Genomic DNA, 15117 nt, shown 5'->3' with positions numbered 1-15117 from the left:
CTGTTCGGTGTATATATTCCTAATTCAATATTTTATAAGCATGGCTGGCCTTTGTTTTTTCTGTCCCTGATATTTTGATGGACGATTTCCATTAGGGCGAGTTGCAAGTGCTGAGCCTTATTTCCTCTAAATGTCAGATTTAATGGTTTGTCATCAGCAATAAAAGCATGAACAATAGCAGCAAAGAAAGTAGAAAGGTATCATCTGGAGCAATGCAGAAGCTTGTCGCTAGAGAAACTGGTCCATGAAAGATGTTTTACAAAATTACAGACTAACAGAAACGTCAGGAACCTTAGAGGTCTTCTACTCCAACCCCCCACATACCACTCTGGACAAATGATCCTCCAATCTCTCCTTGAAGAGCTGCAGGGATGGAATACCCAAAACAGAATAACAACAGAATAACAAAAAAAATACCTTGGAGGTTTTCTAATCCAACCAGTGGTGGGATTCTACCAGTTTCCCTACCGGTTCAGTGGTCACACACTTCATGCATGTGCATCTAACGCGCACATGTGCAGCTTTCCAAACACCAGTTGAGGCTCTGCTATGCCAATCAGCTGAATTGGGCGAAATTGGCCGAACCAGTAGCATTTCACCACTGAATCCAACACCCTGCTCATGCAGGAGGCCCAATACCATTCCAGGAAAATGGTGGTACAGTCTCTTCTTGAAAACCTCCAGTGTTGGAGAACCCACAAGTTCTGAGACAAACTGTTTCGCTGATTAATTGTTTTCATTGTCAGGAAGTTTCTTCTTCATTCTTCTCTCTTTGTTCAGTTTCCACCCGTTGCTTCTTGTCCTGCCTTCTGGTGCTTTGGAGAATAGCTTGACCCCCTCTTTTTGTGGCAGCCTCCCAAATATTGCTATAATGTCGCCCCTAGTCCTTCTTTTCATTAAGCTAGACAGACCCCATTCCTGCAACTCTTCTTTATATGTTTTAGCCTCCAGTCCCCTTTGTTGCTCTACTCTTTCCAGAGTCTCAACATCTTTTTTATATCACGGTGAGCAAAACTGGATGCAATATTCCAAGTGCGGCCTTACCAGTATCAAGTGGTACTATCAGTTCTCAAGATCTTATGCTGTCCTTCTGTTGATATAACCTAGGACTACATTGGCTTTTTTGGCAGCTGCAGCTCATTGCTGGCTCACACCTAAATGTTAAGTTAATTTTGATTTGAAATTGATATCCCCAGTTTTGCCCCAGCATCTCCACCACACCTGGAAATTTAAGACGGGGAGGGGCAATAAATATCCCTGAGCCATTTTACAGTTGCCAAATTCATCAAATTTCAGTAGTACAGTTACAGAATATAGAGTATAGAATTATTTGGGTATTCTTTGGCAAAAAAAAAACCCATCCAATCTTGTTTTAACCTTCAGAAAAGCCCAATGCATCTCCAAAACAAGGCTAAAACACTGAAATTTCCCTGAGCAGCAAAAATAAAAATAAAATATTATTTTCTTGGCATCTTGTGTCCACTTTGTGCCATCATCCTACCCACCAATTAAATTTGGCAAATTTAAGACGTCTGGGCTTCAAGTTACCCCCAGAATTTTCCAGCCAGCATAGCTGGGGAATTTCAAAATACTCTAAATATGAACCAGAAGCCAAGTATTTGAATTTTGATTTTGATGTAAGTGTGAACTATGGTCTTAAGTCAGGGTCATTGTAACTATGAATGGTTGCTAAAAGAATGGTCAAACGTCGAGGACTAGTTGTAAAATACAATTACCTCATCTAGTTGTTCTTCCAGTCTGGCCTACATTGCAAGGCCGACATCATTGGAGCTGCTTGAACCTAAATCTCGCGCAGAGTTTTCGTGAACATTTGGGAATATTCCTATATTTGCGTCCACGACCTCCTTTCAATGTTTAACAGCAATGAAGGTAGTCCTCGACTTATGACCACAACTGAGCCAAAAAATTTCTGTTGCTAAGAGAAACATTGGCTAAGTGAATTTTGCCCCATTTTTTTTCCTTTTCTTGCCACAGTTTGTAAAATGAATCATTGCATGGTTGTTAAGTGAATCTCGCTTCCATGTTGACATTGCTTGTCAGAAGGTTGAAAAAGGGGGGATCAATCATGTGGCCCTGGAAAACTGCAACCGTCATAAATACAGGTAGTTCTTGACTTACGACCACAACTGAGCCCGACATTTTATTAAGTGAGAATTTGTTATGTGAGTTTTGTCCCATTTTACGACATTTATTGCCACAGTTGTTAAGCGAATCACTCAAGTCGAAAAGCTAGTATCCCTGGTTGTTTAGTGAATCCGGCTTCCCCATTGACTTTGCTTGCCAGAAGGTTGCAAAAGGGGATCAGGTGTCCTCGGGACACAGCAACCGTCATAAGTATGAACCGGTTGCCAAGCATCTGAATTTCGATCACAATGATCATGGCGATGCTGCAAAGGTTGTAACTGTGAAAAGTTATCATAAGTCACTTTTTTCCACTGCCGTTGTTATTTTGAACGGTCACTAAACGAATGGTTGTAAGTCGAGGACTACCTGTTACAGTTGAAACTTCAGCATCCCATAAATGAATAACTTTTCTTCCTATTTCCCCACCCCCCCACCCCTGTTGTTTAAGATCTGGATACTTTTATCACCTCCCATCCTTGTCTGTTCCATCCGCTTGACATTGTGCCTGTGTTGTAGGCTCCACACAACATTACTTGCCTTGCTTTTCTCACACCTTCTGCATCGCTTTCAATTCCGGGCTATTCTGCTGATCAGCTTTATTGATTCATTAATCAATCGGTTTTTGAGGAGGATGTGGCGGTTCGGTATCCCATATTTAAATTCGATGGATTTCTTGTCCTTGATCTGATGAACCTGGAGAGGGGGAGGGGAAAAAGCAATTTTTTTTGTTTATTTTGTGTTTTGTTTTGTGTTTTTTTCCTTTTTTGGCTGACCTCGTCCCACACTCAGCAGCTGCGTTCAGAAATGCTACTGTAAGTCCGAGAGGACTAACCAGCATTCTTGCAGGATGGCTGAACTATCCATCATCACCCTGTAAGTGTGCGGAATCCCGTGAACGATGTCTGTGTTTTTGACGCATGCCGCTTAAAACGTCGAGTGCGGTTTTTGTAAGCGCCAGCTGACATAACATCGGGGCGCTGCATGCTGTCTGTTTCGTTGTGTGCTTTTTGTTGCTGACCGTGTCGGAGACGAACGTCCTGCATCGAAATGTATCAATCCATGGAATTAAAATACAGATAGTCCTCGACTTACAACCATCCATTTAGCAACCGTTCCAAGTTACAACGGCATTGAAAAAAAAGTGATTTAGGACTGTTTTTCACACTTGCAACCGTTGCAGCATCCCCATGCGATCAAACTTCGGGTGCTTGGCAGTGTCCTGGGGTCACGTGATCCCCTTTTGCGACTTTCTGACAAGCGAAGTCAATGGGGAAGCCGTATTCACTTAACAACCAGATTACTCACTTAAGAACTGCATTGATCCCCTTGACCAATGTGGCAAGAAAGCTAGTAAAATGAAGCAAAATTCACTTTTAACAGCTTAGCAATGGAAATTTTGGGCGCCGTTGTGGTCGTAAGTCGAGGACTCCCCGTACTAGAGATTACTGCTCTTTTTGTCCAGTTGTGTCTTTCTCTTTCCCCAACCTACACCTGCAGTATCCTGAAGTCACTGTACCAATACCAGTTTCACAACAGGGTCCTTTGGTTGTGATCTTTTAGTGATAGATCTACACGTTTCCACACAGCCACGCTCATTTTTCCTCATAAAATAAGTGAGGTCTGATTTCTACTTTTCCTGAATGTGGACATACAGGTAATCTTGACCTGCGACCATTCACTTAGCGACCATTCATAGTTATGATGGACTTCCCAGGATTCCTTCCGCTAGGGATTCAAAATTCCAATGGCCACCTCCCCTTGTGGTCATGTGATCACGTTTTGGGCACAATTCTGCATTTATGACCATTTACAGTGTCCCATGGACACCTGACCAGAATTTACAATATATATTTTTTTGCCAAGAAATGTTTTTTGGCACCCCCCCCCCCATTGTGGGCAATGGATTTACTTAATGAACACCATGTTCATTTAACGTGTTTTTGCTTAACAAGAGCTGCAAAAACGACCGTAAAAAATTGGCTGGTGGTGCATGTACAGTATAATGACCAGCATGACTGTAATTCTGGGCTCCAGTATGGTCATAAGATGAGGACTATAGGCTTCAAATAATTTAGTGACTCTTCAGAGTTACAATGGCAGTGAAAGAAGTGATTGCAGAATCCTCACAGTCATGTGAACAAAATAGCAACTGGTTCATATTCATGACGGTTGCCGTATCCCAAGGTCACGTGATCCCCTTTTGCGACCTTCTGACAAGCAAAGTCATTGAGGAAGCCAGATTCACTTAACAACTGTGTTGCTAGCTGAACAACTGCAGGGATTCAGTGAGCAATTGTGAGAAGGAAGGTTGTAAAAACGAGGCAAAAGTCACTTAACAAATATCTCATTTAACAACAGAAATTTTGGGCACAATTGAATGGCAAGGTGGGCAGCGTATAAATTGAATGTCAAATAAAAATAAAATAAGTGAAATCAAAGTTAGTCCTAGGCAAAGACAAGCGATGGAGCCAAAAGTTGATTATCATTATGGGATATTAATGGAATGGGATACTTGTAGCTCAGGGTTGAACTGTGGTATCCTTGGTTCTCTTGGAGTGTGGCTGTTTTCTTGCAGATGTTTCATGACCCAACTAGGCTATTTCATCAGTGCTGGAAGGGTGTGGGGTTCTAGTTTTTAGCACTGATGATGTTACCTAGTTCGGTCATGAAATGTTTGCAAAAAAACACCGAGGAGCCCACAGTTATTATAGGGTGCTTGAGATCAAATGGGAAAGCCAAGGTAATTATTTCCAGCACTTGGTGATATATAGGAGATTAAAAGTACTCCTGGACTAAATGAGGACATGTAACTTTTGTTGTTTGGTTTATCTCCACAGGCGGTTGGCCCGGTCCACTTTGTTACTCATCCCACTCTTTGGGATTCACTACACAGTGTTTGCCTTTTATCCAGAGAACGTCAGCAAAAGGGAGCGCTTGGTTTTTGAACTGGGACTCGGCTCCTTCCAGGTGGGTTATGTAGTTCTCAATAGCTTTCTCTTTCTCTCTTTCCCTTCAAGCGTCCCATGGAAGAATGGTGGGGGTGTTATTAATGCTTCAGATGGTTGTGTCAACCGGTGTTTTTCAACCTCAGCAACTTAAAGATGTGTGGACTTCAATACCCAGGGTCCCCTAGTTGACATGCTGGCTGGGGAATTCTGGGAGTCAAATTACAACCCTCTTAAAGCTGCCAAGGTCAAGAAACATTGGTCTAAGAGGCAGCGAATCTCAGTAGATTCTCCTGGTAGTTTTCAATACCCATATCCTAGAAAACATTTCACAGTCTCCTGGTTGCTCACTGATGTATTCCCCCAAGTTTTTAATAAAAACTTGGTCCCTTTGCATGTCTACATTATAAATCTATATCCCCCCAGCCCATCCAGGCCCCTTCCTCAACCAATAATATTTCTTTAAGTGAGAAAAACCATTGGCTGAAGAGATTGGACAACCATTTGTCTGAAGTGGGCCAGAGCAGGGGTGTCAAACTCGCAACAACACCCTGTCATCACATGACATATTGCAACTTTCCCCCCCCTTCGCTAAAATGGGTAGGCGTGGCCAGTGCATGATGCATCCGCCCCGCGGGCCACGAGTTTGACAGCCCTGGTATACGGGCTTGAATACGGGGTTGGACTAGAACACCTCCAAGGCCCCTTCCGTTATTCTGTTATTCTCCTATCCTAGTGTCTGCAGGAACAGAAGACGGGTCAGGGTTGCTTGAAAATGCAGTTGAGAATATTTCCTGCCACACATCTCTGTTAAGTGTAGAGTTCACGTCAACGAAAATAGCTGTCAGTTTTCGCTATCCCCGAAAACGATTTGTTTTGTTTCTATTTCAGGGTTTTGTGGTTGCTGTGCTCTACTGCTTTTTGAATGGGGAGGTAAGATATATATATATATATTATATATTTTAAAAATGTTGTTGGTGCTTTGGAATTTTAGCTTTGCAACTTCAGGTAGTCCTCGACTTACATTTAGCAACTGTTTGAAATGACAACGGTGCTGAAAAGAGGGGCTTATGGCCAGTCCTCACACTTATGACCATTGCAGCATTTCCCATGGTCATGAGATCAAAATTCGGACACTTTCATAATTCCATTTACTCACCATTTGCTACTCTTCAACAAGCACTGCCAATGGGGGAAGCTGGATTCCCTTAGTGACCACATGATTCACTTAATAGTACAGTGATTTGCTTAACAACTGTGGCAGAAAGGTTGTAAATTCAGGTATGATTCATTTAACAACCACCTTACTTATCAAGAGGAGCTTTTGTCCCAATTGCGGTCATGCGTTGAGGACATCCCCACAATCATGTGATCAAAATTTGGAGGCTTGGCAACTGGCATGTACTTACAACAGTTGCAGTGTCACGTGATCACCATTTGCGACTTTCCGAGCTGGCTTCCAACAAAGTCAATGGGGAAGCAGGATTCGCTTAATGACCCCATGATTGACTTAACAACTGCAAAGATCCCCTGAACCATAGCAAAAAAAAGGTCATAAAATTGGTCGTGACTCACTGAACAGAATCTTTGCCTTGAAATTCTGCTCCTGATTGTGGTCGCAAGTCGAGGACTACCTGTCGCAAGGGAAAAAGGAGTGGCGGGGGAATTCATGCCCTGTGCAAGAACCCACCCACCCCCAGCTGGGTGTGGAATGAGATGCATGGTAGCTGGGGAATTCTGGGAGTTGAAGTCCACCACCTCTTAAAGGGCCAGGCTTTTTTTAAAAAAAACCTATAACAGACAAAATCCATTTCAAGCTAACATTTCTCCTAATGTCAGTACGGTTAGTCCTCAAATCACGGCAGGTCATTTAGTGGACATTCAAATTTACAAGGGCATTGAAAAAGGTGACTTATGACCATTTTTCACACTTACGACCATTGTAATTTCCCCATGATCATGTGATCAAAATTCAGGCACTTGGCAACTGACTCCTATTTATGATGGTTGCAGTGTCCCTGGGGTCAAGTGACCCCCTTTTGTGACCTTCTGACAAGAAAAATCAATGGGGAAGCCAGGTTCACTTAACAACCATGTTACTCCCTGCAGTGATTCATTTAACAACCGGGACAATCTGGCTTCCCCATTGACTTAGAGCATCAGGTTGTAAAAGGGGATCATATGACCACAAACGTTATAAATATGAGTCAACTGCCTGGCGTCTGAATGTTGATCACATGACCATGGGGATGCTGCAACGGTTGTAAGTGTGAAAAACCGTCCTCGGTCATTGTAAGTTCAAATGGTCACCAAACCAATGTTGTAAGTAGAGGACTACCTGTAACCTCACTCGGTCCTCATCCTTGCTAGAGACTTCAGAGCCATGGTGATCAGGTGAAGGGACGGTTTGGAGATCATTTCAGGTTTGCGAAGGATCTGGGGTGGTAGGCTTGATGGAGTCAAGGATGCAGCAGGAGGTAAGCCATTCAATGGCCTCCACTGGCATCCCCATTCTTCGTACAGATGCACCCATGGGGCAGGCGTTGGCGCTTTAATTGTGCCCTCCATCTACCAAAGGTTGGCCCACACTCTTGTAGATCCTGGTGCGTGTGCATCATGGAGATTTTCGAATCTTCCTTGTTGGTTCCTTGGTGCTCTCCAAGCTGGGTGGTTTCCTTGCAGGCATTTCATGACCCAGTTAGGTATTAGGTCAGTCATAGAAGGAAGTGGAGTTCTAGCTTTTACAGGAGCACTGGTGATGTTACCTAGTTGGGTCATGAAATGTCTGTAAGAAAATAACCAAGCTAGCATCAAGGGCCTCACAGATGACCTCCTCCTCCTCTCAAATCCAAGTCCCTTCTAGCACTGATGTTGTTACCTAGTTGGGTCATGAAATGTCTGTAAGAAAACAACCAAGCTCAGAGAGCATCAAGGACTACACAGGCCAACTCCTCCTCCTCCTCCCAAATCCAAGTCCCTTCTAGCACTGATGATATTGCTTAGTGGAGTCATGAAATGTCTCCAAGGAAACCACCAAATTCAGGGAGCACCAAGAATCCAACAGCTAAACCCTGAACTGTAAATATTCTCTTCAACAGATTAACCCTTACTTTCCCAGTTCACTCCAGTTTGAGGGTGGGGATTCGGCCAGCCTGAGGAGCTCTGACAGAGCTGCCCCCTCTACCCTTAGATCCTTGCGCACACCTCCAGCTCAACAATCCGACATCTTGTTCTTCTTGTCTTTTGAATGTGTGTATGAGCAGCCTGTTCCCCCCCGACGTCCGAGTACATTTTAAAAATGACCTCTTAAAGTTTCTCCCTCAAGGTGCAATCCGAAATCAAGAGAAAATGGCGGAGCTGGAAAGTCAACCGTTATTTTGCTGTGGATTTCAAACACCGCCATCCCTCCCTGGCAAGCAGCGGTGTCAACGGGGGGACTCAACTGTCCATCTTGAGCAAGAGCAGCTCTCAGATTCGGATGTCCAGCGTCAATGCCGAGAATTTGGCCACATGAGCCTGTAAGACCCCGCACCTTGTCCCACCACGCCCTCCCAAAGAGAGAAAGAATGACGAACCCTACTTCGGACACCACGAAAGGACCATATTTAGTCCTAAATATGATGGCTTTCGGGGTGTTACTTCCGTCTGCCTTTTTCTAAAAACAAACAAACAAACAAACAAATCCACCTCCCTTTGATGGGAAGTTTCTGGGGTTCTGAAGCTTGTCATCTCTGATGGGTGGAAGAGAAGCTCCACAAAGATGTTCCGTCTAGGGGAACGAGGCCCTCCATACCACAAGCACCTCGATATACCCAAGAACTGAAACCCTCCCATTGTTTCATTCCTCGTTTCCCTAGTACCATTGATAACTTTTTTGGGGATCTCCAAGATGAGGGCCATGAGTTAACATCTCATGAGGTTGCGTTGCCCGTGTCTCATGTCCAAATGCTTCTGATCCCAACATCTTGGACCATCGGTATCCTCTTTTGGGACCGAGAACGTCATGCAAACACTGAGCCAGGGGTGACCCCCCATTTCCCCCAATGGTGGTGGCCATTGCAGTCACAGAGATGAACTCTACCAGAATTGGTTGAGAGACCGTGTCATCCCTTAACCACCTCCTTCCTCAAATGGAAAACCCCCAACCCTACAAGTGGAGGGCCTCAGATTTTCCCTCTTTCGGGAAATGATCTGAATTTCTTTTGTTGTTTTTTTTGTTTTGTTAAGCTGTGAATCTTCTAAAATGGCCATCTCGGTACCATAGAGTTATATTTTTTGAGACAGATTATTTTTTCTTTCTTTCCTTGTTTTGTTATTTTTAGATAGAACTAATATGGATATAGATATATGCATTTCCCCACATTAAGTGCTGATTAATTCCAAACTTCCCAGGCGACCCCTTTCATGGCTAACCACTCACAGAAAATAGGGTGAGGGAAGGAACTTCGAAGGGAGGATTTGGGTTGGCTATTAAAAGGTGGGGGGGGAGTGTTATCAAGGCAAGGTTCACCCCAAAAGGGCAGGTGGGTTATGTAATCGGAGGAGGAGATTCATTTGGGGGGTCTTAAGAACGCCCCCTCCCCTTTCTTCCTCCTTCCTTCCTTTTTTTGTTTCCTTTTTTCCTTCCTTCCTCTCTTCCTTCTTTCCTCTCTCTCTCTTCCTATTCTTTTTCTCTTTCCCTTTTGTTTTTCTCTTTTCCTTTCTTCCTGTCTCTCCCCTTCCCTCCTTCTCTTCCTTTCTCCCCTTCCTTCCTTCCTCCCTTTCTTTTTTCACTTCTTTTTTCTTTCTTTTCCTCTTCCTTCCTCCCCCTCCCTTTTTCCTTCTCTCCCCCTATCCTTCCTCCCTCTGTCCCTCCCTTCCCCCTATTTTGCAGAGCTGGGGTTACGATTAGCCATTATTATTACTAGTTTTTAAAAAAGAGGGCAGGAAAAATGCTCAATTTTGTTAAGGCTTGGGAGGAAGAAGGGGCTCTTCTAACCCTCACTTTCGACTCAGAGCCCCTTCTGATGGGCAGCTGCTTCAGCCAAACTCTACCAACAAGGTCTGTTATTTTTTCCCCCGCGAGACTCTGCGCGATGCGCGACATCTCCAGAGGACTTTTGTGGTGTCTCGTGGGCTGTGTGAGACTCTCCTCCACGTTTCATGATCCTCTTAATCGGTGTGACTCCATATGTGTGTGTTTGCGTGTGTGTGTGCATACCTTAAAGAGGAGACATCCTATTTTGTTAAAATGGTAAGGAATAAACGCTCATCGCAGCTGAGAAATGGAAGAAATTCTGTTTAATAAAAGGTTTTGGGAACGGAAAAGGGGAGATGTTTAAGATGCTTCTTATACATTGAATAGTGTTTTGGCACCTGTTCCTTCCACCCTGCAGTTTTGGGGTGCTTTCTACTACAAGTAGTCTTTGGCTTATGACAACAATTGAGCCCAACATTTCTGTGGCCAAGTGAAAAAAATTTTTAAAGTGAGTTTTGCCCCATTTTACGACCTTTCTTGCCATAGTTGTTAAGTGAGCCACTGCAGCTGATAAGCTAGTAACCGGGTTGTTAAGTGAACCTGGCTTCCCCACTGACTTTGTTTGTCAGAAGGTTGCAAAAGGGGATTGCATGACCTTGGGATGCTGCAGCCGTCATAAATGCAAGACAGTTGCCAAGTGTCCGAATTTTGGTCAGGTGACCATGGGGATGCTGCAATGGTCATAACTTTGAAAAACGGTCGTAAGTCAATTTTTTTCAGGGCTGTTGTAACTTCGAACTGTCACTAAATGAACTGTTGTGAGTCAAGGACTACCTGTGTAAAGAAGGACAGGATAAAATGGCATATAACCATTGTCACGTAATTCTTTGGTTCTCCAGGGTAAACGTCAAGGTTTATCTTGGAAGCAGTTTATCTCTTCTTATATAAGCTACATATGAGGTTTTTAGTTTGGCTTGCACTCAAAGTCACTTGTATATTTGGTGTAGAACCCGTAGTAAAAGAGGATTTGAATGCTGAACAGGTTTGGGTCCAAATTGTCCTGAGCTATCCTTGGCAAAACTGTCAGTACCAATGCCTTGATAATTTGCATTCCTTCCTCTGTTGCGCATCTCCTTTCTTCCTTCCTTCCTTCCTTCCTTCCTCCATCCATCCATCCCTTCCTCCTTCTCTTCCTTCCTTCCTTCCCTTTTCTTCCTTCCTTCTTTTGCTTCCTTCCTCTCTCATCTCCTCCCTTTTCCCTTCCTTTCTTCTCCTCCCTCTCTCTCTTTCTTTACCTCTCTTTCTTTCCTCCCTTCCTTCATTCCTTCCTCTTTCTCCCCTCCCCTATTCCTTCCTTTCCATCTCCTCCCCCTCTTTCTTTTTTCTTTTCTTTTCTTTCTCTTCTGTCTTTCTTTCCATCTTTCCTCCCCTCCTCTTCCCTCCCTTCCTCCCTTCTCCCCTTCCTGCTTTCCTTCCCCTCCCCTCCCTTCGTTCCTCCCTTCCCCTAATTTTTCCACCCTCCCTTCCTTTCTTTTAGAGAGCACCAAGGACCCCCAGAAAGAAAAGCCAGATTAACACTAGACAAACGATCAAGCAGAAAACAATACTTTGATCAAAGGATTATTAAGGAGAAAATCACTAACACTGAGAGGGCAAGCCACTTCTATAGTTAAACAAAGAGCACTAACCATCTTACCTAGTTGGGGAATGAAAGGTCTTAAAGAAAACCTTCAGAGATCATCAAGGGCCCCACGGTCCTGAAATTAAAATAATTAATTTTAATTTCTGTGGTGGGACAGCAAGAAACGGAGGACCATTTCTGGGAAAGATTGAAACCAAGTCCTTTCTAATTTTGTGGTACGATCCTCAGTTAAATTGCCTAAAATTGTAGCAAGAAATACAGACATCATACTTTTAAAACACTTGTTACAAATTAAGGGGAAACGGACAAATCCAATGAATACAGGCAGACCTCAACTTACAACCATTTGTTTAGTGATTGTTCAATGTTACCACAGCACTGAAAAAGTGACTTAGGACCATGTTTCACGCTTGTGACCACTACAATTCCCCACCACCACCCCGGTCGTGTGATGACGGTTGCCACGTCCTGGGATCATGTGATCCTCTTTTGCGACCTTCTCATAAGCCAAGTCAATGGATTCGGCTAACCGCCCTGTGACTAAGTTAACAATTGCAGTAGTTCACTTAACCATCATGGCAAAGAAAGATTGTAAAATGGGGCAAATTAGCTGTCTTACTTATCTTTGGAAATATTGGGCTCAGTTGCGATCGTAAGTCAAGAACTATATCTGTATTGGAAAATAAAAAGTGAATGGATGGAAGGATTTACATATTGCATATCTGTTTCCTAAAAGTTCTTCCTGAGATCTCTTAAAAGAGAAATCTTGATTTAGAGCAAATTTAAATCTACATCTCTTGCTTGAGAGTAAACGGTGTAGACTCACAAGTAAATTCCATTAGCTTCCCAAGGTCTTACTAGCAGTAGACAATTGTCACAGGGTTACATACTCCTCGTCTTACGACTACCATTGAGCCCAAAATTTATGACGCTTGAGCAGGGGATTGCATTAGAAACCCACCAACTTCCAACTCTGATATTCTGTCATTCAAATGCCCAACAGAGCTGGACCATCAGGCAAAGATGACCCAAGTTTGTAATTTTATACAATTTTATGGACTCAGTTAAGCAAGATATTTGTTAAGTGACTTTTGCCCTATTTTATAAACTTTCTTGCCACATTTGTTAAATGAATTGCTTCAGTTGTTAAGAGAGTTATATGGTCATTAAGTGAATCTGGCTTCCCCATTGGCTTTGCTTGTCAGAAGGTTGCAAAAGTGGATCACATGCCCCTGGGAAGTTGCAACCATCATAAATATGAGTCAATTGCCAAGCATCCAAATTTTGTTCATGTAAGTGTCCATGGTGGTGCTTCAATGGTTGGTAAGTGTGAAAAATGATCATGTCACTTTTTTCAGTGCCGTTGTAATTTTGAACGGTCACTAAATCAACTGTTGCAGGTCGAGTGCTACCTGTAATTAATAAACCTGTGCCAAATTGCTTTAAGAGCGAGCCCACCGGGGAAGTGGATTTACTTTGGAGTAACTGACTTGAGATCCTATGGACTGATATTTTTGAATCCCAGTTTTACAACATTTTGTGGTTGTGGGAAAAGTTCCCAGTTGCTCTTCTGCACAAAATTATTTTGTTACGTTTGTTTTCTCTTGATTGTACAACAAAATGAATGTATTTGCTAAATGAATGAGTTAAGCATCTCTTCTTTTTTTTTCATTTGTCAGGCGGTAGAAACCTAATGGCCAAGATTTGCTTCTAAAGCTGATGTAAATATCTCTTTTGCGTTGAAACCGTGCTCTGTTTCTTCTTCTTCTTCTTCTTCTTTTTTCACTGTGAACTATCTTTTGGAGTTTGAGGATCTATGTTATTAAAAAAAAAAGCAAGTGTAATTATAACAAAGATATTGAGAATAAAATATTTGTTGTGACACAGTCTTGAATTTTTTTTTAAATGATTCTCAAAACAGAGATATTGTCTACCTGTCGATTGTATTTCTAAGCCACTTAATTCAAAAACGTGCTCCTTTCTTCTTGTACAAAACAGCCTTCATCTTCTCTTGACTTTGTAGACTTTCCTAACTCAGGTAGTCCTTGAGTTATGACTGTAATGAAGCTTGCCCATTACAATGGTAAGTTGTAATATAATTACAACAGTTGGAAAATTATCAAAAACAAAAAATTGTGGCGGTAATTAAACGAACATGTCAGTCATAAAAGAAATGCCATGATTGTTACATGAATTTGTTTGGATTTTTTGGAGCAGCTCAGAATCTGATAAATCCAATGAAACTCTGAACACGAGGCAACTGATAATTAGTTTTATTATGATCAAAGCAAGACTGGGCGACTTCAATCAGAAAAACACACATGCCAAAAAAGCTTTTTCTCCCTCTTCTTACACTTTTGCACACAGCTTTTACAAATCGTCCTATAGAAACATAATTTTCTAATCCACGGTTTTATGCAAAGCTCATGATTTTCTCAGTGCTCAGAACTCAGAAGAACTCAGAAAAGGGAAAGCGGATACATTTTCTGCCATATCGCCCAGAGTTTGTTAGAGTTATTATCTCACATTATGTTGTTACAGCAGAAAGAAATCACATCTTGAATTTTCTTGACAGTTTTCAGCAAAACCCGTTGCAAACACGCTCACTTAGGACGTTCTAAACAGCCATAAAGAGCGGTCATGTCTGCACGGCGGGGGGATGAATTTCAGATTTTCGGATTCACGCCATAAGTTCCCTTTTTCAGACCAGTCGTAATTGGGTGATCAGTTGTAGATCAAGGACTAACTGTGCTTGACAAATTGTGATTCCTAAAAAAAACTCTATTATCCTGAGACTCTAGAAACTAGAGTGCAGAGAAGAGCTCCAGTTAACAGCGGTGTCCCCCAAGGCAGCGTTCTAGCACCCACACTTTTTATACTCTATATAAATGACCTTTGTGATCACCTTATAAGCAACTGCATCCTCTTTGCGGATGACGTAAAACTATTCAACACCACTGACAATGCTACTATCCTTCAAAGCGACCTTGATTATGTGTTTGAATGGTCTAACATTTGGCAACTCCAAATCTCAACCAACAAATGCTCTGTCCTACACATTGATAAAAAAAATATATCAGGACACCAAATACAAGCTAGGTGGTTATGACCTCGTTGACGACCCTCACTCTGTCAAGGACCTTGGAATTCTCATATCAAACGACCTAAGGGCCAGAGCTCACTGTAACAGCATTGCCAAAAAGGCATTAAGAGTTGTAAATCTAATCTTACGAAGCTTCTCCTCCGGAAATACTGAATTGCTAACTAGAGTATGCAAAACTTTTGCCAGACCAATACTTGAATACAGCTAATCAGTCTGGAATCTGTACTGCATATCAAACATTAATACAATCGAGCGAGTCCAGAAGTATTTCACAAGAAGAATATTATTCTGCTCGCAACAGAGTACCCTACACCACCAGGCTTGA

The 15117-nt window shown here is 42.5% G+C and overlaps 1 protein-coding gene across 8 annotated transcripts in view; it reads left to right on the top strand.

Annotated features, from left to right (window-relative positions):
* The window catches only part of ADCYAP1R1 (ADCYAP receptor type I), an 82272-nt gene extending 68696 nt beyond the window's left edge, over nucleotides 1-13576 (top strand). For 2 of the 8 annotated variants that reach the window (XM_087946973.1, XM_087946974.1), the window contains 5 exons: nucleotides 2935-3018; nucleotides 4983-5112; nucleotides 5982-6023; nucleotides 8403-8608; nucleotides 13369-13576. In XM_087946973.1, coding sequence (XP_087803099.1) covers nucleotides 2935-3018; nucleotides 4983-5112; nucleotides 5982-6023; nucleotides 8403-8608; nucleotides 13369-13375 — 469 coding nt within the window. In that variant the 3' untranslated portion in view covers nucleotides 13376-13576. Of the gene's footprint in view, nucleotides 1-2934; nucleotides 3019-4982; nucleotides 5113-5981; nucleotides 6024-8402; nucleotides 9915-13368 lie in introns of those variants that run through there. The other 6 variants (XM_087946975.1, XM_087946976.1, XM_087946980.1 and 3 more) reach the window with 6 other exon arrangements.
* The last annotated feature ends 1541 nt before the right edge of the window (nucleotides 13577-15117 follow it).

The sequence above is a fragment of the Notechis scutatus genome, chromosome Z, assembly GCF_049901735.1.
Source record: "Notechis scutatus isolate UNSWTSFEM ecotype Mainland chromosome Z, rNotScu1.2, whole genome shotgun sequence".
NCBI classification, from domain to species: domain Eukaryota; kingdom Metazoa; phylum Chordata; class Lepidosauria; order Squamata; family Elapidae; genus Notechis; species Notechis scutatus.
This window is presented reverse-complemented; position numbering and strand designations above follow the sequence as displayed.